The 26,045-nt window shown below is 43.8% G+C and overlaps 1 protein-coding gene and 2 long non-coding RNA genes across 3 annotated transcripts in view; 2 read left to right on the top strand and 1 right to left on the bottom strand.

Annotated features, from left to right (window-relative positions):
- Window positions 1-24,927, top strand: part of LOC115182396 (aryl hydrocarbon receptor) — a 35,664-nt gene extending 10,737 nt beyond the window's left edge. Inside the window, exons 5-13 of the mRNA XM_029744020.1 lie at window positions 9,088-9,211; window positions 12,959-13,086; window positions 15,740-15,942; window positions 18,212-18,321; window positions 21,538-21,679; window positions 21,929-22,307; window positions 22,356-22,528; window positions 22,654-23,710; window positions 24,217-24,927. Of these exons, the coding sequence (XP_029599880.1) occupies window positions 9,088-9,211; window positions 12,959-13,086; window positions 15,740-15,942; window positions 18,212-18,321; window positions 21,538-21,679; window positions 21,929-22,307; window positions 22,356-22,528; window positions 22,654-23,710; window positions 24,217-24,390 (2,490 nt within the window). The 3' untranslated portion in view covers window positions 24,391-24,927. The remainder of the gene's footprint in view (window positions 1-9,087; window positions 9,212-12,958; window positions 13,087-15,739; window positions 15,943-18,211; window positions 18,322-21,537; window positions 21,680-21,928; window positions 22,308-22,355; window positions 22,529-22,653; window positions 23,711-24,216) is intronic.
- LOC115182397 (uncharacterized) lies at window positions 777-7,426 on the bottom strand. Its single transcript, XR_003873733.1, has 5 exons — window positions 6,891-7,426; window positions 6,229-6,289; window positions 3,956-4,028; window positions 3,634-3,687; window positions 777-3,502 (listed from the first exon to the last, which is right to left on the bottom strand). It is a non-coding gene; the product is annotated as an uncharacterized LOC115182397 (long non-coding RNA).
- LOC115182398 (uncharacterized) lies at window positions 11,100-11,738 on the top strand. Its single transcript, XR_003873734.1, has 2 exons — window positions 11,100-11,375; window positions 11,418-11,738. It is a non-coding gene; the product is annotated as an uncharacterized LOC115182398 (long non-coding RNA).
- Window positions 24,928-26,045: the final 1,118 nt, after the last annotated feature.

Here is a 26,045-nt window from a genome sequence, read left to right on the forward strand (position 1 = left end):
CTCAGATCCTCCACTTCCTGGTTGAATTTTTCTCAGGTTTTTGCCTGCCTTATGAGTTCTGTTATACTCAGACACCATTCAAACAGTTTTAGAAACTTCAGTGTTTTCTATCCAAATCTACTAATGATATGCATATTCTAGTTTCTGGGCCAGAGTAGTAACCTGTTTAAATTGGGTACGTTTTTCATCCGGCCGTGAAAATACTGCCCCCTACACCCCAACAGGTTAAACGTTACGATCTTGTGGCTAGCAAGCAGCAACTAACGTTAGCTAGCATTGTTCAGCCTATAGAAACCCAGACAGCTAATAACTTTAGTTTGCTGGCTATCAACTCGAAATCGGCCAGCTAATCAAATGTATGTTTTATTTCAAATTTAACTAATTATAGGCTGAACATTTCCTTACCCCACTAAAGTTTTTCATTTTCCTTTTTGGATGTCCTCGGTTTACATAGAATGCATGTAAGATTCACATCATTGCCCTACTATCTAGCTAACTACTACTGTACTACCCATGTTCAGTTGTGGCAAGTTTCCTCCCTGCCTCCTAATTTTGCAGGAACATGAACTACCCAAACATTAATAGATTACAAAAATCAGACTACAGCAAGTATGACCAACAAAACCAAAAGAGAGATTATTCCTCTTTCATCAAGTCAGCCTAGAATGTCTAATGTAACAATTACTACTGTAAAGATAAAACAGAGCATGTACAACATTTACTACTGTAAAAGCGAGTGCATGTACAACATTTACTACTGTAAAAACAAAACAGAGTGCATATACAACATTCACTTTATTTGACAGGATGATATAATGCATGAAGCAAACATGGAATTAATTTGAAATGTGAAGGTGTAAACTCTGAAAATGTAGAGTGAAGGTGTATTTCATTCCTCTCTGTACTCTGGTGCAGTGAAAAATTCTTGTTCAGGCTGATTCTGGGACACACACACACACACACAGAGACCAACTGCAATTGGACCATAGAACAAATAGGGCTCAGCTTGCTTTATGCAGGGTGCATCATCTAGTATGCACCTGTAATTAAAAAGTTATTCACACCTTATATGTCATCACAATGTTGATAGGTTAATTTCAGTCAATAATTTGGAATGAAAAGGTTTAGGTAGCCTAGCCAGCCAGTGCATTTGTGGCAAACCTCATATGTCAGTGTTAGTTCTGACTGTGATTAAAAAGTAGGCTATATATTCTTAATTCCCATCCTCATTCAAAATAAATACTGTTATTGAAGCACATTTGATTAATATGCTAGTAGTTCTTGCATAAAACAATGTTATGTATGGAGTTTCCATAGTTTAATCCAGTAAAAGTACTTTCTGTAATGCCTCTGTTGTGGAAATTCTACACAGGGTCACCCAAAGTCAATCTTAAATGAATCATTGTTTATTATCAGCGCTGGAGAGGTTCCAACCAACTCAATGCATCAAGTACACATGTTGATCAGGAGCTCTTCCGGGACAGTCCTGTTAGTTCTCTTATATACTGCAGACAAGTTATATTTGCATGATTTAGCTTATTCATCATTCATAATTAATTAATCATTGTTTGCTTCATTCATGTGACCGAACAATACCTCATGAGGCTTCTTCTCTCTTCTCTCTAGGCTGAGACTTTGAAATGTGAAATTTGAAATGTGAAATTTGGCAGTTCTCGGGGAGAACTGCCAAATTGTTGATTTGTAGATACTGATGTTGAGGATTCGTTCAATCAGTCACTAGCATGAACACAGAAATTGGTTATTAGAAAAGCATAAACATAAAATGTTCCATCACATTCTCTCTTACCAGATGATTATCATTATATTTTAAGGTAAGCATTAGATTATAGCTTTTATCAAAAGGTACTATACTTCTGTTAAAGTAAGGGAAATCCACACACAAAACCAGACACTTCATTTAAAACCCTTCATTCTGGGTTATACAATCTAATTAGTATGGTAATATTATCATCATAATAAAGGTTATACTTCTATTAACGGGAGTGAATTTGTATAAAATACACACACACATGCACAGCATGTTAAATAACACAATTAGGCAAACTAAGAAAAAAAATGTAAGCTGCAGCCCATTTGGTAATTTGGGATCCCCAACTTCCAAACAGGGATTCCAACCAAGTTGCAGGTGTCCACTCTGTGGGGAATTATTCTTAGCAACAGTGGCAATGTATTCGGAGAGATCAGTCATATTAGAAGAGTGATCTGGGACAAAAGTACAACATTCATTGCCAATGATTGCACAAGTGCCCCCTTTACATACCAAGTGCCCCCTTTACATAGCCTCTGTTTTGCAGGGCCAATTTACACAATTATTTTAGCATCTACGTTTCTAGAGATCTCCAGAATTTGGTCTAGGGCACAGGCATATTGAATTTCACAGGGACGAGAGAGCACACGTGTTATAACGGCAGGGTAGCCTAGTGGTTAGGGGCGGCAGGGTAGCCTAGTGGTTAGAGTGTTGGGCTAGTAACCGAAAGGTTGCAAGTTCGAATCCCCGAGCTGACAGGGTACAAATCTGTTGTTGTGCCCCTGAACAAGGCAGTTAACCCACTGTTCCTAGGCCGTCATTGAAAATAAGAATTTGTTCTTAACTGACTTGCCTAGTTAAATAAAGGTTAAAAAAAATAACAGATTCACACCAACCTTGATACGAATGAGATTAGCCCAAGCTACAATCTAGTGGCTCTCATCACATTTTCTGGGCATCTCTAGAAGCCTTTCCAAATCATAATTAGAATTATTGATAAATTATCCAGCACAAATTTAAAATTATGCTTCACGTTGGTTCTCTCACTCACATTTGAAGACCCTCAATTTAGCACACACCTATACAGGCAGAATTTACATTGACACAGTATATTCATCTTATATTTCTAGCATTAACTTTTTTCATCACTGCCTTCATTTGTGGTAATGACAGATTATCTCAATGCATTTCTAGTCTAAAGTACTATACATTTGCTGTGTGCAGACCTCCACAATCAACCTGATACCCCAAATAAACAATTTAGGATAACCCTCAATTAATTACGGGCACGGTTGACTACCCCCTCTTGGCACTCATTCTTCTGGCGTTTCAGTTTGTCCTCCCAATGGCACATGTTCAAAATGGATGGCCCATGATCATGTCCCGATTTCTCTGACCTGAGCCGCCACTGTTCTTTCCAGTCCATTATGTCTTGTCCATTTTCCTACCAGTACTCCAGCAGCATGAGAGAAGTTTGGACGGGATCTCTCCATGCTCACTCCACATGGACACATGTTGCACTCCTGAGAAAAGGCATGAGAGAAAAGGCAGTTGATAGTTTCGACTGGATGCTGTGTACAGGTTGCTGGCTCGGACTCAGATGGTGAAGGACCATAGTAAACGCCATTGTCGCCATTACTTCAGCCGGTTAGTGGGGGTGATATTCACTCTGTTCTCGGCCGAAGTATACCTTCTATGCATCTAGATACCATCTGTGGTCCCCTTCACCATAACCTTGAGAGAGGACAGGCCAGAACAATCGTTTAGTTTAGGGCATATCTGATTCCGGAAATCCTGGCAAATTATTCACTGTATGACAAATTATTACTACTACCAATATTCTTTTTTTTCTATTTTTATTTCACCTTTATTTAACCAGGTAGGCCAGTTGAGAACAAGTTCTCATTTACAACTGCGACCTGGCCAAGATAAAGCAAAGCAGTGCGACAAAAACAACAGAGTTACACATGGGACAAATGTACAGTCAATAACACAATAGAAAATGTGTATACAATGTGTGCAGATGAAGTAAGGAGGTAAGGCATTAAATAGGCCAATAGTGGCAAAGTAATTACAATTTAGCAATTTATACTGGAGTGATATATGTGCAGATGAGGATGTGCAAATTCTTATTCTATTTCCCCCCCCAAATTTGCTTATACTCCCCTATCATCTTGGCGATCTCACCACAGAGTTACAGGGTCAAGCGATCTGAGTGCTAATCCTTAGAGAGAAATCCCGACCATCTAGCAGGCCCAATCTGGTGAGATTTGTATTGAAGCAAGACAAAAACAAACACAACAACAGAAATGCACTTCTTCGTATAAAACTGGAGGCGGGGAAAAGTTCAATTCATTTGGAGTAACTGTCAACCATTACCAACATATTATTTTCTTTTTTTCATTTTACAGGCAGTCATGTGCAAATTGATTTTATTCACATTTACCAAAGGTCCCCAGGGGACTGGTAATTCCCCTTTGGACACATGACTCACATCATGATTCATGCATCCCAAAAAAAATGACAACACTGTCTGTTAAATATAAATAAAATTATAATTACAACTCTTGATAACTCCACAAGGAAATAATTGTATCCCATAAGTTAATGGTCAAATAGACTAGAGAAAGGTGTCCCTCATTCAGGGGCAGCTCTCTCTCTCTCTCTCTCTCCTTCTTGTGTTCTGAATCACACACAGGAATGTTGATAAATTATAAACCTCTTCCTAATTCTCTAGTGTTTACGTAGCCCATTTAAATCTCAACCAATGTCTCTAGTCTTTCTAATGAGGGTGATCAGGCCTCACCAGAAAGTCAGAACAGAGGTCATTCAACCCCATTAACTTCTCTAGTGTAGGGGGCAGTATTTTGACGTCCGGATGAAAAGTGTGCCCGTAGTAAACTGCCTGCTACCCAGACCCAGAATGTAGGATATGCATATTATTAGATTTGGATAGAAAACACTCTGAAGTTTCTAAAACTGTTTGAATAATGTCTGTGAGTATAACAGAACTCATATGGCAGGCAAAAACCTGAGAAAAATCCAACCAGGAAGTGGGAAATCTGAGGCTGTAGTTTTTTTCAAGTGATTGCCTATCTAACACGCAGTGACTTAGGGTTCATTTTGCACTTCCTAAGGCTTCCACTAGATGTCAACAGTCTTTAGAAAGTTGTTTGAGGCTTCTATGGTGAACAGAGAGCGAACAAAGGAAGTTGTAAGTTGTTGACTCAAGAAAGGACATAAGTTCATTGGCGCGTGTTCACGTGAGAGGTAGCTGTGTTCCATTACATTCGTTTTTCAAGACATTGGAATCGTCCAGTTGGAATATTATCGAAGTGTTATGTTAAAAAGGCCCTAAAGATTGATGCTGTACATCGTTTGACATGTTTCTACGAACGTAAATAGAACCTTTTTTTACTTTTCGTCGTGAAATTTTCTGCGCGCTTCCTACATTTGGAGTAGCTAACTGAACGCGCAAACAACGAGGTATTTGGACATACATTTTGGACTTTATCGAACAAAACAACATTTATTGTGGACCTAAGATTCCTGGGAATGCATTCTGATGAAGATCATCAAAGGTCAGTGAATATTTATAATGCTATTTATGATTTTAGATGACTCCAAAATGGCGGGTATCTGTATTGCCTGCTGTTGTTTTCTGAGCGCCGTACTCAGATTATTGCAAAGTGTGCTTTCCCCGTGAAGCTTTTTTGAAATCTGTCACAGCGGTTGCATTTATCTATAATTTGTTGAATAACAGTTTTAATATTTTATCAACATTTTATGATGAGTATTTCTATAAATTGATGTGCTCATTCACCGGAAGTTTTTGAAGGAAAAACATTTCTGAACATTACGGGCCAATGTAAAATAGGGTTTTTGGATATAAATATGAACTTTATCGAGCAAAACATACATGTATTGTGTAACATGAAGTCCTATGAGTGCCATCTGATGAAAATCATCAAAGGTTAGTGCTTAATTTTAGCTGTATTTCTGGTTTTTGTGACGCCTCTTCTTACTTGGAAAATGGCTGTGTGGCTTTTCTTGTTTAGGTGGTGTTCTAACATAATCTGTTTTGCTTTCGCCGTATAGCCTTTTTGAAATCGGACAATGTGGTTGGATTAACGAGAGTCTTATCTATAAAATGGTGTATAATACTTGTATGTGTGAGAAATTTGAATTATGAGATTTTGGTTGTTTTGAATTTGGCGCCCTGCTATTTCACTGGCTGTTGAATAGTGTCCCGCAGGTGGGACGGTCACGTCCCACATACCCAATAGAGTTGAAGTGAGTGTTTCTTTCCCTGTACCTCAGACATTACTTCAAGATATTTCAATTATTTAAAACATTTTGTGTATCAGGTTTACATTGGGTTTTACATTTCTTTATCAAGAGAATAACACCACTAACAAATATTCAAAAACAGGTAAAAACAAACAATGGCCAGGTCTTACTTCATTTGGGGCTGCTTTAACAGCCGGATTCAGGTACCTTTTATACTAACTCCCAAGGCACCTGCCTCAGAAAGCATTTCAAAGGGAGAGATACAGAATCATTGGTAAACATGTAAAAATGTCCTGGAACAAAGAAAATAAACGTACTTAGTTTTCACTGTTAGATTTTAATCAGTCCTAAAAATTCTTAATCGTTAATCGTGTTTACTGCATCTTAGGCAGGAAGTCTTGATAAAAGCATGTGTTTACAGAATTATTCTTCGGACACATCAGATGATAAAGTGTCCCGTAAAGCTGAATAGGCACCTAAAGTAAACAATCCTAGAGCCCATCCCATCTCTTGTAATCTTAGTCTTTTTGACCTGTTGCATTGACATACAATTCTGTCCTAACTGTCCCTGGGACATAAACTAGTCAAAATATGAAACCTGTTGTTTAACAAATCTGCTAGGACCTTCAAAGAGTTGGTGCTGGCTTAGCAGCTGAATATTTGTTACTAAAAACATTTTACTTGAATCTTCTTCAATTCTGGTCACAGTTCCACGCAATGGAAACATATTATTGTTTTAGATGACATTACCTTAACTAAATCATTTGTGCTACCCAAACTATACAATTGAGTAATAATAATTGAACTTGTCAAAAATGTGTTTTATTCATACCTCTGGTCCAAATTTCCCCACTGTGTCCCTTACAGCCTGTTTGAGTTCATTTAGTACTGGCTGCTATCTTGTTCCACAGGAAACTTATCTCTAACCCAAACACCAGATGGTGGCCTCTAATTTAATATCAGTCCCAATGCACAATCCATCTGCTCGTCATGTGACCTTATCTTGAAACATTTACTCTTCAAATTACTACGATATTGCATTATTAGAGTGCTATCTGAAAGCCACATATTACCATTCACTTTCTTACTTTCACTAACCTCCATATCTGTTTCCCTCAACTAGGACTTCACACTTATTAAATGTTTATTTTAAGATGAACATGTAATGCGCTGTAGATGGCGTGCTCTATCCATAATACGTCTCTACCTAGCAAGTTAAACTCAAGTAACCAATTATACTTTCATACATTTGTTACTTTATCAAATCTAGTAACCCATTATACTATTAATTTCTCTATTTTGTACACCACTTACGTACATCTACGTTTGGGTGTGCAAGTTGTATATAATTCTTATTATTTTTCTCCATTGTTACTATCAAATCTCTACTAGCCCAGTATACTTTTCTTTGCCAATTTCTCCTTTGGACTAGTGTTCTATTCATACATGGGTTTAGATATTTACACTAGTTCTATTTAACAGAATATTCGGGAATAGTACTTTCCCCTTTCATATCTCTCACATACACAGATTCCCTATGTAACGTTACAGATCATAAATACCTACATACATCCATACCACTCATGTGCATCAACGACTCTAAATGCCTACAATAACACCTTGTGCTATTATCAGTGGTTCTCAGACCATGTAGACTATCGTTACACACATGAGTAGTGGCTGCAGACACATGTAGACACTTCATAGTTATTAACCATATGTAACTTCAATGGTTTCAGTGGATCTCTGACCATGTAGACACCTCCTTATAAATGCCTACAGACAATTGTCAGTGAGGCCTCTCTGGCCTCACTCTAGCCTTCTCCTAAGACTAGCTTGCCGCTACTTCTTATACATATATAATAACCGTAGATAACGTTATGGATCGAAAAACTCTGCTCACAGAACAAGTTGGGGTATCCATTCAAACACGTACTCGGCAATCTCCCATATTACCACTTTCACACTGGAGCCAGTCCCCTGACAGCTCTCATTCACTCAGCACTTAATAGTAATAATATCTCTTATTATTCTCAATTTCAAACTCTTATCCAAATTTCAATCAGCTCAACACAACCTTTCCACACTTACACAACTCTCACATCCACATTCACTTAATACTATTCCCAAACACACTCGGTAATCTCTAAGACTAGCTCCATCTTTCTTCAGTCATATGTATCACTGCCACGGTTCCTCTACAGTCCCCATAGTCTCTACAGCATCTATAGTCCCTGAGCATCACAGTCCCTATAGCATCCATAGTATCTGTAGACCCTCAGCATCCATACTATCAATAGTTTATATAGTCATAAATGCTATGGTCTCTATAGACTCTCTTTCTGCATACATATAGAATAACACACACTTCCACACATTCACTCAGTACATATTATCCACATTTCAATTAGCTTAATACTATCCACACTCACAACTTTCACATCCACATTCACTATAATCACTCAACTCACATCCACATTCACTTCGTGTTATTAACTAGTGGTACCCTCCTCCATTTTTTATTTTTAGTATTACATTGATATTGAATACTGCATTGTTGGGGTTAGGGCTTGCACGAAAGGCATTTCACTGTACTTGTGCATGTGACTTTAAAACTTGAAACATTAGTCATTAGTTTATAGGGTTAAAACATCTGACTAATGCGTAAGCACTGCTTATTTACTAGTGTCAATATCATTATTTGTGTTACCTAACGGTTTGCGTGCGAATTTCTCCGGTCACACCGGACAAAGTTGATTGCTCTGGTATTTCCTCAACATGAACGAAAGCCAGGACCTAAACAGATACCAAGTCTAAGTCCGTTTGGGTATCGGAACTAAACCCAGGTTGAATCTAAGGCCCAGTACAGAGCATGTTTGCAGAGTACAAGTCAGGACTAAGATCCATGAGATAAGTGATGGGAAGAGGAAGAAGGTATTGTCTAGCAACAATAATGTCCATGTTTGCATTGTTTTCTTGTAGTTTAATAGACATGTATTTTGATGATGGTGGATGTTTTTGCTCCTCAGTCAGATGTCGTCCATCAGAGTGTTTATGACATCATTCATATGGAGGACCGAGCAGAGTTACAGAGACAGCTCCACTGGGCCCTCAACCCCACCCTCACCCCTCACACTGGACAGCTGGCCTCAGGTAACCTCCAACCCCACACTCCTCCCTGACACTGGACAGCTGGTCTCAGGTAACCTCCAACCCCACCCTCACCCCTCACACTGGACAGCTGGCCTCAGGTAACCTCCAACCCCACACTCCTCCCTGACACTGGACAGCTGGTCTCAGGTAACCTCCAACCCCACCCTCACCCCTCACACTGGACAGCTGGTCTCAGGTAACCTCCAACCCCACCCTCACCCCTCACACTGGACAGCTGGTCTCAGGTAACCTCCAACCCCACCCTCACCCCTCACACTGGACAGCTGGTCTCAGGTAACCTCCAACCCCACCCTCACCCCTCACACTGGACAGCTGGACTCAGGTAACCTCCAACCCCACCCTCACCCCTGACACTGGACAGCTGGTCTCAGGTAACCTCCAACCCCACCCTCACCCCTCACACTGGACAGCTGGCCTCAGGTAACCTCCAACCCCACACTCCTCCCTGACACTGGACAGCTGGTCTCAGGTAACCTCCAACCCCACCCTCACTCCTCACACTGGACAGCTGGTCTCAGGTAACCTCCAACCCCACCCTCACCCCTCACACTGGACAGCTGGTCTCAGGTAACCTCCAACCCCACCCTCACCCCTCACACTGGACAGCTGGTCTCAGGTAACCTCCAACCCCACCCTCACCCCTCACACTGGACAGCTGGTCTCAGGTAACCTCCAACCCCACCCTCACCCCTCACACTGGACAGCTGGACTCAGGTAACCTCCAACCCCATTCTCACCCCTGACACTGGACAGCTGGTCTCAGGTAACCTCCAACCCCACCCTCACACTGGACAGCTGGTCTCAGGTAACCTCCAACCCCACCCTCACCCCTGACACTGGACAGCAGGTCTCAGGTAACCTCCAACCCCACCCTCACACTGGACAGCTGGTCTCAGGTAACCTCCAACCCCACCCTCACCCCTGACACTGGACAGCTGGTTTCAGGTAACCTCCAACCCCACCCTCACACTGGACAGCTGGTCTCAGGTAACCTCCAACCCCACCCTCAAACTGGACAGCTGGTCTCAGGTAACCTCCAACCCCACCCTCACCCCTGACACTGGACAGCAGGTCTCAGGTAACCTCCAACCCCACCCTCACCCCTCACACTGGACAGCTGGTCTCAGGTAACCTCCAACCCCACCCTCACCCCTGACACTGGACAGCTGGTCTCAGGTAACCTCCAACCCCACCCTCACCCCTGACACTGGACAGCTGGTCTCAGGTAACCTCCAACCCCACCCTCACCCCTGACACTGGACAGCAGGTCTCAGGTAACGTCCAACCCCACCCTCACCCCTGACACTGGACAGCTGGTCTCAGGTAACCTCCAACCCCACCCTCCTCCCTGACACTAGACAGCTGGTCTCAGGTAACCTCCAACCCCACTCTCACCCCTCACACTGGACAGCTGGTCTCAGGTGACCTCCAAACCCACCCTCCTCCCTGACACTGGACAGCTGGTCTCAGGTAACCTCCAACCCCACCCTCACCCCTGACACTGGACAGCAGGTCTCAGGTAACCTCCAACCCCACCCCTCACACTGGACAGCTGGTCTCAGGTAACCTCCAACCCCACCCTCACCCCTGACACTGGACAGCTGGTCTCAGGTAACCTCCAACCCCACCCTCACCCCTTACACTGGACAGCTGGTCTCAGGTAAACTCCAACCCCACCCTCACCCTTGACACTGGACAGCTGGTCTCAGGTAACCTCCAACCCCACCCTCCTCCCTGACACTGGACAGCTGGTCTCAGGTAACCTCCAACCCCACTCTCACCCCTCACACTGGACAGCTGGTCTCAGGTGACCTCCAACCCCACCCTCCTCCCTGACACTGGACAGCTGGTCTCAGGTAACCTCCAACCCCACCCTCACCCCTCACACTGGACAGCTGGTCTCAGGTAACCTCCAACCCCACCCTCACCCCTCACAAAGGACAGCTGGTCTCAGGTAACCTCCAACCCCATTCTCACCCCTCACACTGGACAGCTGGTCTCAGGTAACCTCCAACCCCACCCTCATCCCTCACACTGGACAGCTGGTCTCAGGTAACCTCCAACCCCACCCTTAACCCTGACACTGGACAGCTGGTCTCAGGTAACCTCCAACCCCACTCTCACACTGGACAGCTGGTCTCAGGTAACCTCCAACCCCACTCTCACACTGGACAGCTGGTCTCAGGTAAAGCTGTATTTTTCACCTGTGCTGGAATGGGACGGTACCTCTGAGTTTTTCACCACACAGACAGCCGACATGCAATTTGTACCAGCACGTCTGTTTCCTATAGACTGTCACTCTCCAATCCACACTATCTAACCTATCTTGCCCCAGATCTTATATTAATTGAGCTCCCCCTGCTTTGGCAGGTTCTTCATTATATATATTAGTCCTAGGGTGTCTGCTACCTAATGTTCTAATATGACATTAAGCCCAGCAGCTCCATGTATGCTGGTGAAGCACAGGGAAACATGGTATCTACTAGGAAGTGAAGAGCCACAGAAGGAAATAACCACTTGTGAAAAGTAAATCTCCTTGAATGTACAGTATCTCTGCTGTGTCAGCCAGGAATGTAGACCTAGATGTTCTCGTCCAGTGGTCACCAACCAGTCTATTGCAGTCGACTGGTCCATCTCCAAGGCTTTCCTAGTAGATCACCAAACATTTCTGTAAAAAGCCCAACAATAAAGCCTTGCGTTCCTATTTTTGTATTACTTTTACAATGTTTGTTTTAGGTGCACCTGATTCAGCTGTCCTGCACGCCGGGTAGTTGAAGTGTTCCTATTTTTTCCCATTTCATGTGTCTGAAGGTACAAACTCCACCTACCTGGCAGGTCCGGATAGCAAATCAAGTGCACCTATAGGCCTACCGCTGGCCAATCAGATATCTCAGATCACAGCTTCCACGAGCCCACAGTGAAGTTGATAGTCGACTACTGTGAGATTTCAAAACTACTCTGAGAAACAAAACCATGACTAGAGACTGTCAACAAGTACAGTAAAGAGCTGCTGTTTTTATGACTGAGTTCATGTTTAAGATGTTATTCAGCACTGTCAACACTTTATTCAACACTTTTATAAAGCCATAAAACAGCCTCTACCTATCCACTCGGCTTGTCTTTCTAAAATCGAGGGGTATTTCACGTTCTCTGGTCATAAGAGTAACAACGTTGTTTCCATGGGGAGAACCATATTTTTTGTACGGGTCCTTTGCCCTACTCGTGTAACCGTAACTCTGTTACACCAATCATAGTAAACCACCAGCTCCCTACCAGTCCTCTACCTTTGATATTATCCAGACAGTCTGTCACTGTATTCACTCTCCATATCGTAGTGTGGAGCAGTGTTTCACCTTGCACCCTGAGAGACCCCGTACCCTGTGAGCCAGGGGCGTTTTAGCACCTTGGACCAGAAGTGGCACCTGGCTGGGGTGAGCCTGACCTAGGCCCAGCCCTGGATAAGATAAAATCTACGTTTGGGAGAATTACCTAGCATTCTGTCTTTCCTCAGTAGGAAATGGCTAATGAGATGTGGCATAACATTCTGGTTTGTAGTGTGTGTAGACTAGACTTAACGTAATGTTTGCAGCTTGGGGTGAGGGCCGCTGCTAAGAGTTAGTCTACTATATGAAGAGACTATTTTCTCTAGACATCCTGTAATTCATTATTATAGCTATAGTGTGCTGTATGTGTAATTTTATGACCCCACCTCTCTGGCCTTTGAAGATTCAGCCTCGCCACAGGCTGTCACAGTCTACAAGCCAGAGGCACTCCCACCAGAGAATTCCACCTTCCTGGAACGCAACTTTGTCTGCAGGTTAAGATGTCTCCTGGACAACTCCACTGGCTTCCTAGTAAGTTCATGGAGGAAATCTTTGCAATTTCTGGAAAATCTAGGGATTTTTAGTAAAGGATTTTTCAACCCTAATCATTTAAAATAATTATTTTAAAAGATTACTTGTAAACAGTGTACTAGAGCGCAATGGAAATCAACTCATCTCTCGCTGATACTCTTGAGATTGTAATTGCATTATGACAGCCACTGAAGTCACTTTCTTTGAGGATGAGTGGAGTGTCAGGAAGGGGTTTAAATATGTGTTGCCCTGAAGTGGGGGAATCAGTGTGAGGCTATTCCAATTCCCCTTTGAGTTCAGGGAAGGGTGGGGCCAAAGACTGCTTATCCAGACCAGGAAATTATCCGACAGATATCGTTTGCAGTCAAGCTTTGAGAACACAAAAATATTCTACTTTTTGTAATGTTTTTGCATTTCTATACAGTTTTGTGAATGTCAAGTTATAATCACTGAATAATTAGATTTAGCTGGAATTGGAAATTGTGTTTTTGTAGCTTACCGTAATTTCCGGACTATTGAGCGCACCTGAATATAAGCCGCACCCACTGAATTAAAAAAATAAAATAATTTTGAACATAAATAAGCCGCACATGTCTATAAGCCGCAACACCTCGGCCGTCTGCTCTCTCTGTGTTGACCCAGTCTTCAAGCTCATTTTCTAGTTCGGGCCATCTGCTTTTCTTCCCTCTGAAAGCTTTAGTTGTCTTTTTGCACTGAGTCAATTCCTCACGCTGCTGTTTCCAACGTCTTATCATCGACTCATTAAGACCAAGCTCCCGTGCAGCAGCTCTATTTCCTTTTCCAACAGCCAGATCAATCGCCTTCAACTTGAAAGCTGCATCATATGCATTTCTCCGTGTCTTTGCCATGATGGTGACAAAATGACTACCGTAATCAGAACGATGGGAAGTTTGAGAGCGCTCGATTTAATCTAAACAGTAAACAAAAATGTTGTTTGACCTTAACCTGTTCGGCAATTTCATTGGTCTAATGAAAGCTTCATGCCGCCCAAAAAATGGAGCACGTCACAGAATTATTTTTTAGATTTTTTTTTTTTTAGGAAAAGAATTTGGAAGCGGGAAAAATCCATATATTAGCCGCGTCATTGTTTAAGTCCGGAAATTACGGTAAATTAAATTGTCTTTGCCCATTTGATCAATGACCATTTGGTGTTTTAACTAGGCTAGTTAAAAAATGTTACTAGATTTTCCATAAAATCTAACAACATTTTCAATCTCGTTAGATTTTATGGACATTTTCCTAGAAGTCTATTTGAAAATCTAATTTGATTTCATTTACATTTTCTAGATTTTCTTAGAATATAGATGGTGTTTGAGTTTTTCTGAGTGGGCTGATTGTTACAGAGCAAAATAAATCCTCTGTCACAAGTCACTCTTACTGATTTCTCAAATCTAATATGGGAAATGAAGTGGAGAACTATGCCTTTGTCCTCTGGCTAGCCTCAATTCTCCCTCGGAACTTTTCAACTCTGCAGAAAAACAACACCCGTGTTGGATGACCTGAGCACAAATCAAATCTGTGTCAAATTCTGTACAGGCAGGGAAACAGATAAAAATAAATAATAATAATTAAATCAGAAAGACCCATTGAGTTCTTATTTCAGTCTTTTCTGTTACTTAGATTTACGCATTTTAGAACTTTCACTTACATACCTTATTAAAGGAACATTAAAAAGAAAATTCAACTTCATATTCATCATCTCCAGCACCACCCCAACAACAATATATATGAAAATGGCGTGTTTCTATGTTCTGTAGTAAAAAAAGTGAGGAAGATGTGTTTCCAATGTGGGCTGATTGTTACAGAGCAAAATAAATCCTCTGTCACAAGTCACTCTTACTGATTTCTCAAATCTAATATGGGAAATGAAGTGGAGAACTATGCCTTTGTCCTCTGGCTAGCCTCAATTCTCCCTCGGAACTTTTCAACTCTGCAGAAAAACAACACCCGTGTTGGATGACCTGAGCACAAATCAAATCTGTGTCAAATTCTGTACAGGCAGGGAAACAGATAAAAATAAATAATAATAATTAAATCAGAAAGACCCATTGAGTTCTTATTTCAGTCTTTTCTGTTACTTAGATTTACGCATTTTAGAACTTTCACTTACATACCTTATTAAAGGAACATTAAAAAGAAAATTCAACTTCATATTCATCATCTCCAGCACCACCCCAACAACAATATATATGAAAATGGCGTGTTTCTATGTTCTGTAGTAAAAAAAGTGAGGAAGATGTGTTTCCAATGACATCAACCAATTCGTAGACAATTAGGAGGCAATTAGTAGGTAATGCCTCCTCATAATTGGTTAAAATCACACGATGCGCACCGATGATGTCATTGGAAACACTTATCTTCCTCCATATCTTTTACTACAGAACATAGATGCTATTTTCACCTATGTTGATGATGAATAGGAAGTTCCTTTAAGGTGCTACCAGTTGCATGGAGAAAAAAGTGTACTCAATAAAAAGAGCTCCAGCTCATTGATAATCTTGACGCTTCTTCCAACAGTTTAATGGGATCTTATTTAACCAATGTTCCTGTCTGAATCGACCATCACTGTGGAATAGGGGGTAATTTGGGACACAGCCCTGACTATGTTTAATGGCTATTCTGCGTTCTCCAGGCCCTGAACATCCAGGGGCGTCTAAAGTTCCTCCATGGCCAGAGCGAGAGGACCAAGGAGGGCAAGGCCTTCCCGCCTCAGCTGGCTCTGTTCGCCCTGGCCTCGCCCTTGCAGCCCCCCACCATCCTGGAGATCCGCACCAAAAACTTAATCTTCAAGACCAAGCACAAGCTGGACTTCACCCCCACTGCCTGCGACGCCAAGTGAGTGACGATAACAGTAGTGGGTCTGTCTAGTGAGCCTTACTGCTGCTAAGCACCTTCAATACATAGGGAACATGACCACTTCACTACAATATTTTACATTGAATTCAAAGCTTGCCGTTTGAATGGTAAATAATTTTATTGTTCACCTCCCCGGGTACTGGAGTTGTGAACAAGCTATTTAGTTAAATCTAGTACAATGCATCACATTTCTTGTGAGATGTATGTTTTAATTGTATGTGGTCCCTGTCAAATAAACCTAATAATTCAAATAATTTCTACATTTTAAGTGGAACCGTCAGCGCAATCTCATCATTTTTGAGATTATAAACTGGGTTGTTCGAGCCCTGAATGCTGATTGTCTGACAGCCGTGGTATATGACAGCCCGTATACCACGGGTATGACAACATACACTGCTCAAAAAAATAAAGGGAACACTTAAACAACACAATGTAACTCCAAGTCAATCACACTTCTGTGAAATCAAACTGTCCACTTAGGAAGCAACACTGATTGACAATACATTTCACATGCTGTTGTGCAAATGGAATAGACAACAGGGGGAAATTATAGGCAATTAGCAAGACACCCCCAATAAAGGAGTGGTTCTGCAGGTGGGGACCACAGACCACTTCTCAGTTCCTATGCTTCCTGGCTGATGTTTTGGTCACTTTAGAATGCTGGCGGTGCTTTCACTCTAGTGGTAGCATGAGACGGAGTCTACAACCCACACAAGTGGCTCAGGTAGTGCAGCTCATCCAGGATGGCACATCAATGCGAGCTGTGGCAAGAAGGTTTGCTGTGTCTGTCAGCATAGTGTCCAGAGCATGGAGGCGCTACCAGGAGACAGGCCAGTACATCAGGAGACGTGGAGGAGGCCGTAGGAGGGCAACAACCCAGCAGCAGGACCGCTACCTCCGCCTTTGTGCAAGGAGGAGCAGGAGGAGCACTGCCAGAGCCCTGCAAAATGACCTCCAGCAGGCCACAAATGTGCATGTGTCTGCTCAAACGGTCAGAAACAGACTCCATGCGGGTGGTATGAGGGCTCGACGTCCACAGGTGGGGGTTGTGCTTACAGCCCAACACCGTGCAGGACGTTTGACATTTGCCAGAGAACACCAAGATTGGCAAATTCGCCACTGGCGCCCTGTGCTCTTCACAGATGAAAGCAGGTTCACACTGAGCACGTGACAGACGTGACAGAGTCTGGAGACGCCGTGGAGAACGTTCTGCTGCCTGTAACATCCTCCAGCATGACCGGTTTGGCGGTGGGTCAGTCATGGTGTGGGGTGGCATTTCTTTGGGGGGCCGCACAGCCCTCCATGTGCTCGCCAGAGGTAGCCTGACAGCCATTAGGTACCGAGATGAGATCCTCAGACCCCTTGTGAGACCATATGCTGGTGCAGTTGGCCCTGGGTTCCTCCTAATGCAAGACAATGCTAGACCTCATGTGGCTGGAGTGTGTCAGCAATTCCTGCAAGAGGAAGGCATTGATACTATGGACTGGCCTGCCCGTTCCCCAGACCTGAATCCAATTGAGCACATTTGGGACATGTCTCGCTCCATCCACCAACGCCACGTTGCACCACAGACTGTCCAGGAGTTGGTGGATGCTTTAGTCCAGGTCTGGGAGGAGATCCCTCAGGAGACCATCCGCCACCTCATCAGGAGCACGCCCAGGCGTTGTAGGGAGGTCATACAGGCACGTGGAGGCCACACACACTACTGAGCCTCATTTTGACTTGTTTTAAGGACATTACATCAAAGTTGGATCAGCCTGTAGTGTGGTTTTCCACTTTAATTTTGAGTGTGACTCCAAATCCAGACCTCCATGGGTTGATAAATTGGATTTCCATTGATAATTTTTGTGATTCTTTTGTCAGCACATTCAACTATGTAAAGAAAAAAGTATTTAATAAGATTATTTCTTTCATTCAGATCTAGGATGTGTTGTTTAAGTGTTCCCTTTATTTTTTGGAGCAGTATATATTTTTAATGCTCTAATTACATTGGTAACCACTTTATAATAGCAATAAGGCACATTGGGGGTATATTGCCAATATACCACGGCTGAGGGCTGTATCCAGGCACTGCGCTTTGCGTCGTGCCTAAGAACAGCCCTTAGACGTGGTATATTGGCCTTATACCACACCCCCTCGTGCCTTATTGATTAATTATGCGGTTAGATCACAAGTGTGATCTATTGAGAAGTAGGGAAGAGACATGTTTTCATTGTGCATTCTGTGTTTGTCCTGTCCTCCTGTACAGAGGGAAGATGGTGCTGGGTTACACTGAGGCTGAGCTGTGCAACTGTGGCTCAGGATACCAGTTCATCCATGCTGCTGACATGCTGCACTGTGCTGAGAACCACATGAGGAGTAAGACTGCTCTCCTGCTGCACACAGTCCTGTCATGTAGTGTAGTTCATGGAGACTGACAGACCGAGATAAAAAACGTGTGGCGCACACTGCATAGTGTACTGCATGTTGAGTTGCACATTCTACATGTTGAGTAGTTCATTCTACAGCCAGTGTCCTGAGGACTTTCTGAACAGATTCATTCCTACAACTTCTAAAAAATGAATGGTGTTTTAAGATAAGATGATAAAACAAGACTGCACTTTTTTAATCCCTCGAAGGCAATTTGATTTAGTGAATTTTAGTGACAAGCAGAGGTGTGAACGTTTAAACATTCAAACTTTTATACAAAATTGGGATCCTTAACGTTATGAAATATCCTTGTTTTTTTTGCTAAAATCACAGTGCAGTTAAAATGTTATTTTCCGTGTTATAGCCTAACTAGACGGTAGGCTATAAATGCCTGGGGAAAGTTGTGTAATTTTGAATAAAACTTTAGGCTACTTTGGTGAATTTGCGAAACATGCAAGACAAGACATCATTTTTGCCTGCCCCCTCCTCTCCCCCTCACGCTGGCTCGCCTGCTCTTTATTAATGACGCAAGTGTGCGTTCAGTCTTCGGTCTGTTGTGTGTAGGATATCCTAGCCTATTCATTGGTGATAGGTAAGGCTGGGTGATATGGGCAAAATATCATATCAGGGTATTTTTTTTCAATTGTACGGTATGACGATAATTTATGTTTTTGAATAATAAAAGTTCAGTTTTCTTTCAGTAGTGTGACCCTAGGGTGGCAACACATACATTCTAAGTGATTTCAATGGCTCTTTCTCCATTCTGATTGGTTTATACTGTTCAATTCAACTTCAACCAAAACAAATGAGTGAACTGTTGGAATCATGGAAATAGGATTATTCTAATTCTATAGTTAGAATATAATAGTGGTCAATTTGAATTCAGTGTTGTTTGACATGACAACGAATGAAAATGCCAGGGAAGAGTTATTGTGACGGGGTAGAAACTGTTAAGTGTTTCCTAGGGGACCCTATAATCTTTGGCTACATTGACTGTTCTCTCTTAGCTACTTCATGTAGCTAACACATTCTTGCTTCGCGTATTCCTCTGATTTAGACAACATGCTGATTTAGGTCTACACCATCACTGGTATTATCAGGCTGTATAGCTAATTACGTTTGCTCTGACTCAGTACATTTATTAGCTAGCTAACGATTAGCATTAACTAACAGGATTTAAGGCCAAATTGCTAAGAAAAGACAAAACTAGCTGTTTGCAGATGTAAGAAACACAAACCAATAAGTGTAATTGTAGAACGCTATTGTGTTTATAGTAAGAAGCAAAGTGAAAACAGCATCGTTGTCATCAACATTGTTGCATGTGCTGCATTGCCCATGCAGCCTGGTTGAGGAACAGCAAATGCTCTCCTTGAGTGACAGGGTGCAGGCCTAGGTCTGTCTGAACAGCGGCATGGAGAGAGTGGATAGAGATGACTCAAGTAGTGAAGTAAACTATAAAAATAGACGTTACACAAGGCGTATCACATTTAACAAACCAAACATTCAAATACCGTTATAGAAGCTAAAGTAAAAACCCAAACCGGTCCCTGCATCAATACCGGTATATCGTCAAATACGGTATAGCGCCCAGCCCTGCTTTGCTGAAGTTACGAAACATTGCAAGCCAAGAAATGGCAAGATACAGCATTCCATTACGAGATACAGCTTTTGATTACAGATAGATAGGCCTAGTGCGTGGTTCTGACTGTTTGATTACCGACAGATAGGCCTAGTGCGTGGTTCTGACTGTTTGATTACCGACAGATAGGCCTGGTGCGTGGTTCTGACTGTTAGATTAAATTACCGACAGATAGGCCTAGTGCGTGGTTCTGACTGTTTGATTACCGACAGATAGGCCTGGTGCGTGGTTCTGACTGTTTAATTACCGACAGATAGGCCTAGTGCGTGGTTCTGACTGTTTGATTACCGATAGATAGGCCTAGTGCGTGGTTCTGACTGTTTGATTACCGATAGATAGGCCTAGTGCGGGGTTCTGACTGTTTGATTACCGATAGATAGGCCTAGTGCGGGGTTCTGACTGTTTGATTACCGATAGATAGGCCTAGTGCGGGGTTCTGACTGTTTGATTACCGATAGATAGGCCTAGTGCGTGGTTCTGACTGTTTGATTACCGATAGATAGGCCTAGTGCGGGGTTCTGACTGTTTGATTACCGATAGATAGGCCTAGTGCGGGGTTCTGACTGTTTGATTACCGATAGATAGGCCTAGTGCGGGGTTCTGACTGTTTGATTACCGATAGATAGGCCTAGTGCTTGGTTCTGACTGTTTGATTACCGATAGATAGGCCTAGTGCTTGGTTCTGACTGTTTGATTACCGATAGATAGGCCTAGTGCGTGGTTCTGACTGTTTGATTACCGATAGATAGGCCTAGTGCGTGATTCTGACTGTTTGATTACCGATAGATAGGCCTAGTGCGTGGTTCTGACTGTTTGATTACCGGTAGATAGGCCTAGTGCGTGGTTCTGACTGTTTGCCTGGTGGCCGACCTGCCTATAATGTGCGCCTCCTGTCTCCCTGGCCCTCGCTAGCTCTCTATGAATGATGCTAGTGTTTGTGTTCTCAGAAGTTTGGCAACTAATAATTCTCCTCCGTTCCAACAATACTGAATCTTAGGGGTCGATTCTTAGCGCAATCTTAACACTCAGAAACGGGAGTCGACACCTGGAGTCGTCGTGTAAGGAGTCGAGGAATCTATTATTTTGGAGTCGACTCTCCAACATTACGTCATTGTCGTTAACTTTTGAAAAATGGCTGAGAAATTCAAGCGGCAGCAGCGAAGTCCCGTTAAATGAGAAGGAAATGGCAACTTTGCGAAGTGGAATTGAGGTACAGGAATTGTAGTACAGGTGCAATGCTTCACCATCTGAAAGGGATGCACCGTGAGACCCAAACCGTTGCTGGCAGCAGCACAGTTGCATGGTGAATTCACATGAAACGTTATGAATTTTCTGTATCTTTTTTACAGAAACCGCAAGGAGCAAAATTCTGTTTAAATGTCCAAAATATTTTTAGCCTTATGCCACATCCCTAGTGACTTTTGGGTGATGTTTTTAGTTTATTAGTAAAACTGCATGAATGTCCTATACACATTTCTGCTGTGTAACTTGGTTAATAATGTGTGTCTGTGTGTTTCCATGCCCAGTGATAAAGACCGGAGAGAGTGGGATGACAGTATTCAGGCTGCTGACCAAGCTGACAGGCTGGCTATGGGTGCAGGCTAACGCCAGACTGGTCTATAAGAACGGACGGCCTGAGTGTATCATCGCATCCCAAAGAGTCCTCACGTACGTCTCGACACGCACACACACACACACACACACACAACCTCATTGTTTAATGTCATTCCATTGGGGTGGCAAGTAGCCTAATGGTTAAGAGCAGTGGGCCAAAAGTTTGCTGGTTGGAATCCTTGAGCTGACTAGGTGAAAAAACTGTCGATGTGCCATTGAGCAAAGCACTTAACCCTAATTGCTCCTGTAAGTCACTCTGGATAAGAGCGTCTGCTAAATGACAAAAATGTCATTGTTTTTTAGTGATGAAGAGGGAGAGGACAACCTAAGGAAGCGGAGCCTCCAGCTGCCTTTCAGTTACACCACTGGGGAGGCTCTTCTCTACAACACCAGCTTTCCCAAGACTCTGGTAACAGGGGACTCCTTAGCAGGCGACACCATCGGCTCTGCAGGAAATACCACCAAGAACCAGGATGGAACCCTGGACCCTGACTCACTGCTGGGCTCTCTGTTGAAACAGGACAAGTCTGTCTACTGCTGCTCCCCTCAGACTCAAAACCCGCTCCAACTCCTGCTGAAACAGGACAAGTCCATCTACGTGTGCTGCTCCCCTCACACTCAGAACCAGCTCCAACTCCCTCTCCAACTCCAGGAGGAGGTGGCAGGGGTTCCACAGGAGGAGGTGGCAGGGGTTCCACAGGAGGAGGTGGCAGGGGTTCCACAGAAGGAGGTGGCAGGGGTTCCACAGGAGGAGGTGGCAGGGCTTCCACAGGAGGAGTGTGGGGGCATCTTCTCCAGCAGCTGGCAGGAGGGCAGCATCCTCTCTCTGTCGGAGAGAGTCCTCTTCAAGCAGGAGCCCTTGGGGGATGGCGGGGGGATCCACGGCTTCTCATCGGAGGACATGTAACTGATCACTTACTATTTATCTTATGTGTATATGTGTGGTTGCTACTGTTTTTAATAATCTAACCTTGACTGCACTACACATTTCCCAATTGTGACTATAAAGATATTGATTTGATTGACAGAGACGGGGATTTGTGGAGCTTCATGATGAACCTGGGCATCAGTAGGGAGGACCTGGAGCTGTTCCAGCAGGATGAGATGTTCCTCGATGTGGATCTGGACGCTGGCCGAGACGGCCTCCTTCCTGACCTGACAGACGAGGTTCTCTCCTATGTACAGGAGTCTCTGAGGAAGAGGTCGGACTGGGGTCAGACTGTGTTCTCTTGCAGGGGGGCTAAGTTAGGGGATCAGGACTATAGCTATCCTACCACGCTATTACACCAACCATCTATGGAACAACCACTAACCTCACAACCACATTCTACTACAGTGCCTCAGTGGCAGTCACAGATACAGCTGCCTGTAGTCCATCCCCTATCAGTTCACCACTATCAGTCTCCACCCCACTACCCACAGCAGCCAATACCGCAGCATTGTTTACACACACAGCCCCACCCACAGACAGCATTGCAGGCAACACAGCAGCAGCAACAGAGCCATCTAAATGGACAGGTATTGCCAACCCAACAGCAGCAGCAGCTGTGTAACAGACTGAAGCACATGCAGGTGACTGGGACGGGTTCAATAACACAAAGACAGAAAGACATCGCCAAGCAGCAGCAGCGGATTCCTCCATTGTTCAACGTGGAGCAGCCAGGGGGGCTCCAGGATCACCATGGCCACCCCCAGCATGGGAACCTCTGCCTGGGGGAAGCTTCCCTGGCCCTCCCCTACAGGAACCAGCTGAACACTTTGTCTGTCAGCCGCTCCTCAGTGCTCTCCTCCTATGTACCCACCACGGGTCTCCAGAGCCAGGGGGTGGACGGAGAGCTCACGCCCCAGAATTTGGATGAGTTGCTGGGCAGCCTGGAGTCCAGTGGTCCCCGGCCGACAGAGGATGGTAGGGGAGCGTCCCAGTGGAGTGTGGTGGAGGCCCTAGGTGTGTTCCAGCAGCAGAGGCACCGCCCTGACGGCCTGGCTCAGTCTCAGGCCACCAGCCAGGGCTGGGCTCAGCATGCCTATCCCCTGGCTATGGGGCTCAGCCAGGTCAACAGAGCAGAGTGGCCATTCACCACACAGGTAAGAAAGGTGACACTAACCTGGGTAGTGTTCATTAGGTATCAAACGGGTAAAATATTGTGAAGCGTAAAAGGGGGCCTACCTGAACTGGTCTAATAAAAACGCTAATAAATAAAATATTGTGCCCCATGGAACAAGATCAAATGTATTTATAAAATCATTTTTTACATCAGGAGATGTCACAAACTGCTTATACAGAAACCCAGCCAGAAACCACAGACAGCAAGCAATGCAGATGTAGAAGCACGGGGGCTAGGGCCCTGAACTAATTATGGAAAATGTTAGACCTATGTGCTTTACTTCCTCTAGCTATATGCTCATCATGTGAACGTTGAATACCATTGGCACATACTTACTCGCGCATCAGATTTACCAAGGGAACGAGACTTTTAGAAACAGAAAGTCATTATCATTTGACCATTGAAAGCCAGTGGGTATTTACACATCAAGGCAATTTAGACCAGAAAAGGGAGGCTTAGCTAAGTCGGCCATTTCCTCTGTTCCAGTTCCAGAACGGGAGCCTGAAGGAGGCTGGTCCAGCCCCTGGCCCTGTACCCAACCCTGGGTCCTCCAAGGGGGCAGACCATGGACATGCAGCAGCAGGGCAGCCAAAGCACCAGCCTCCTCCCTCTGCTGAGAGCAGGCCCTACCCTGACCTCCCTCTGAGTGGATTCATGTGAGACTGAAGGCCCTCCTCCCTGGAGGCTCCAGAGCCAGACGTTCCAAGGCCAGCCAGCTGCCCCCGGTCCCCCGGAGGGAGCAGAGCCCTGACTGACGACAGCACCACACAACAGAGGCTAGAGGGATAAGGCTCCTCCTGTCTGGCACCCAGCTGCACATGGCTCCCCTGAGACCACTAAGACTGTTTCCAAAATGGGCCCTTGTCAAAAGTAGTGCGCTATATAGGGGATAGGGTACAATTTGGGCTGCAGTCTAAAACAGGAACCAGGGCATGTCTGGGAGTATGGAGGACTTGGACTGGAGAGTTCCCGTGTGGATCATTTTGTTAGAGCTTGGCACTTGCAACGCCAGGGTTGTGGGTTCGATTCCCACGGGGGACCAGTATGAAAATGTATGCACTCACTACTATAAGTCACTCTGGATCAGAGCATTTGCTAAATTACTAAAATGTAAAAGTGAGATTCACATCCAGAGAGACTGTCTGAACGTCAGACAGCAGGCAGAGGGACAGTCAGAGACAGAGATTGTGACAGACAGACGGAGGGAGACCAGAGGAAGTGGATGATCAATCAAATTTATTTATAAAGCACTTCTTACATCAGCTGATGTCATAGTGCTGTACAGAAACCCAGCCTAAAACCCCAAACAGCAAGCAATGCAGGTGTAGAAGCACAGTGGCTAGGAAATACTCCCTAAAAAGGCAGGAACATAGGAAGAAACCCAGAGAGGAACCAGGCTCTGAGAGGTGGCCAGTCCTCTTTAGGCTGTGCCGGGTAGAGATTATAACAGAACATGGCCAAGATGTTCATAGATGACCAGCAGGGTCAAATAATAATAATCACCGTGGTTGTTGAGGGTGCAACAGGTCAGCACCTCAGGAGTAAATGTCAGTTGGCTTTTCATAGCTGATCATTCAGAGTATCTCTACCGCTCCTGCTGTCTCTAGAGAGTTGAAAACAGCAGGTCTGGGACAGGTAGCACGTACGGTGAACAGGTCAGGTATCAATAACCGCATGCAGAACAGATGGAAGTGGAGCAGCATTAAGACCAGGTGGACTGGGGACAGTCCAGAGTCATCAGGCCAGGTAGTGCATAGAAATGTAATGGATTAATGACCTGTTTGAATGTGGACTTGCTTTAAAAAGAAATTCTTCTCAGCCATTTTGTTCATCCAGAAAAACAGTCATGGTTTACTGGTCAGTGTGTCAGCATGCCATGTCATGAACCTGATGTAATACTGAACAACCAGTTCTTTCATTGGTCAGTGAGTAAGATGAGATGATGCAGAACTCAAATGTTACCAATCCTCTGGGCCCGTATTCATAAAGTATCTCTGAGTAGGACTGCTGAACTAGGATCAGTGTTTTCTTTTAGATCATAAAGAATATGATTATATGGAGAAGGGGGGTGGATCTGATCCTAGATTAGCACTCCTACTCTGAGACACTTTATGAATACGGAGCCTTGCTTTTAAAGTCCCTGTACTATAGCATTCTGGCTTTTAAAGTCCCCGTACTATAGCAATTACTTTGACAGAATTTATTGTGAATATATATATATATATATATATATATATATATATATATATATATATATATATATATATATAAGCCATTGTTTGCTTAGAAATAATCACTTGCATTTAAAGGTGCAG

Source organism: Salmo trutta, unplaced genomic scaffold (genome assembly GCF_901001165.1).
Source record: "Salmo trutta unplaced genomic scaffold, fSalTru1.1, whole genome shotgun sequence".
NCBI lineage: Eukaryota > Metazoa > Chordata > Actinopteri > Salmoniformes > Salmonidae > Salmo > Salmo trutta.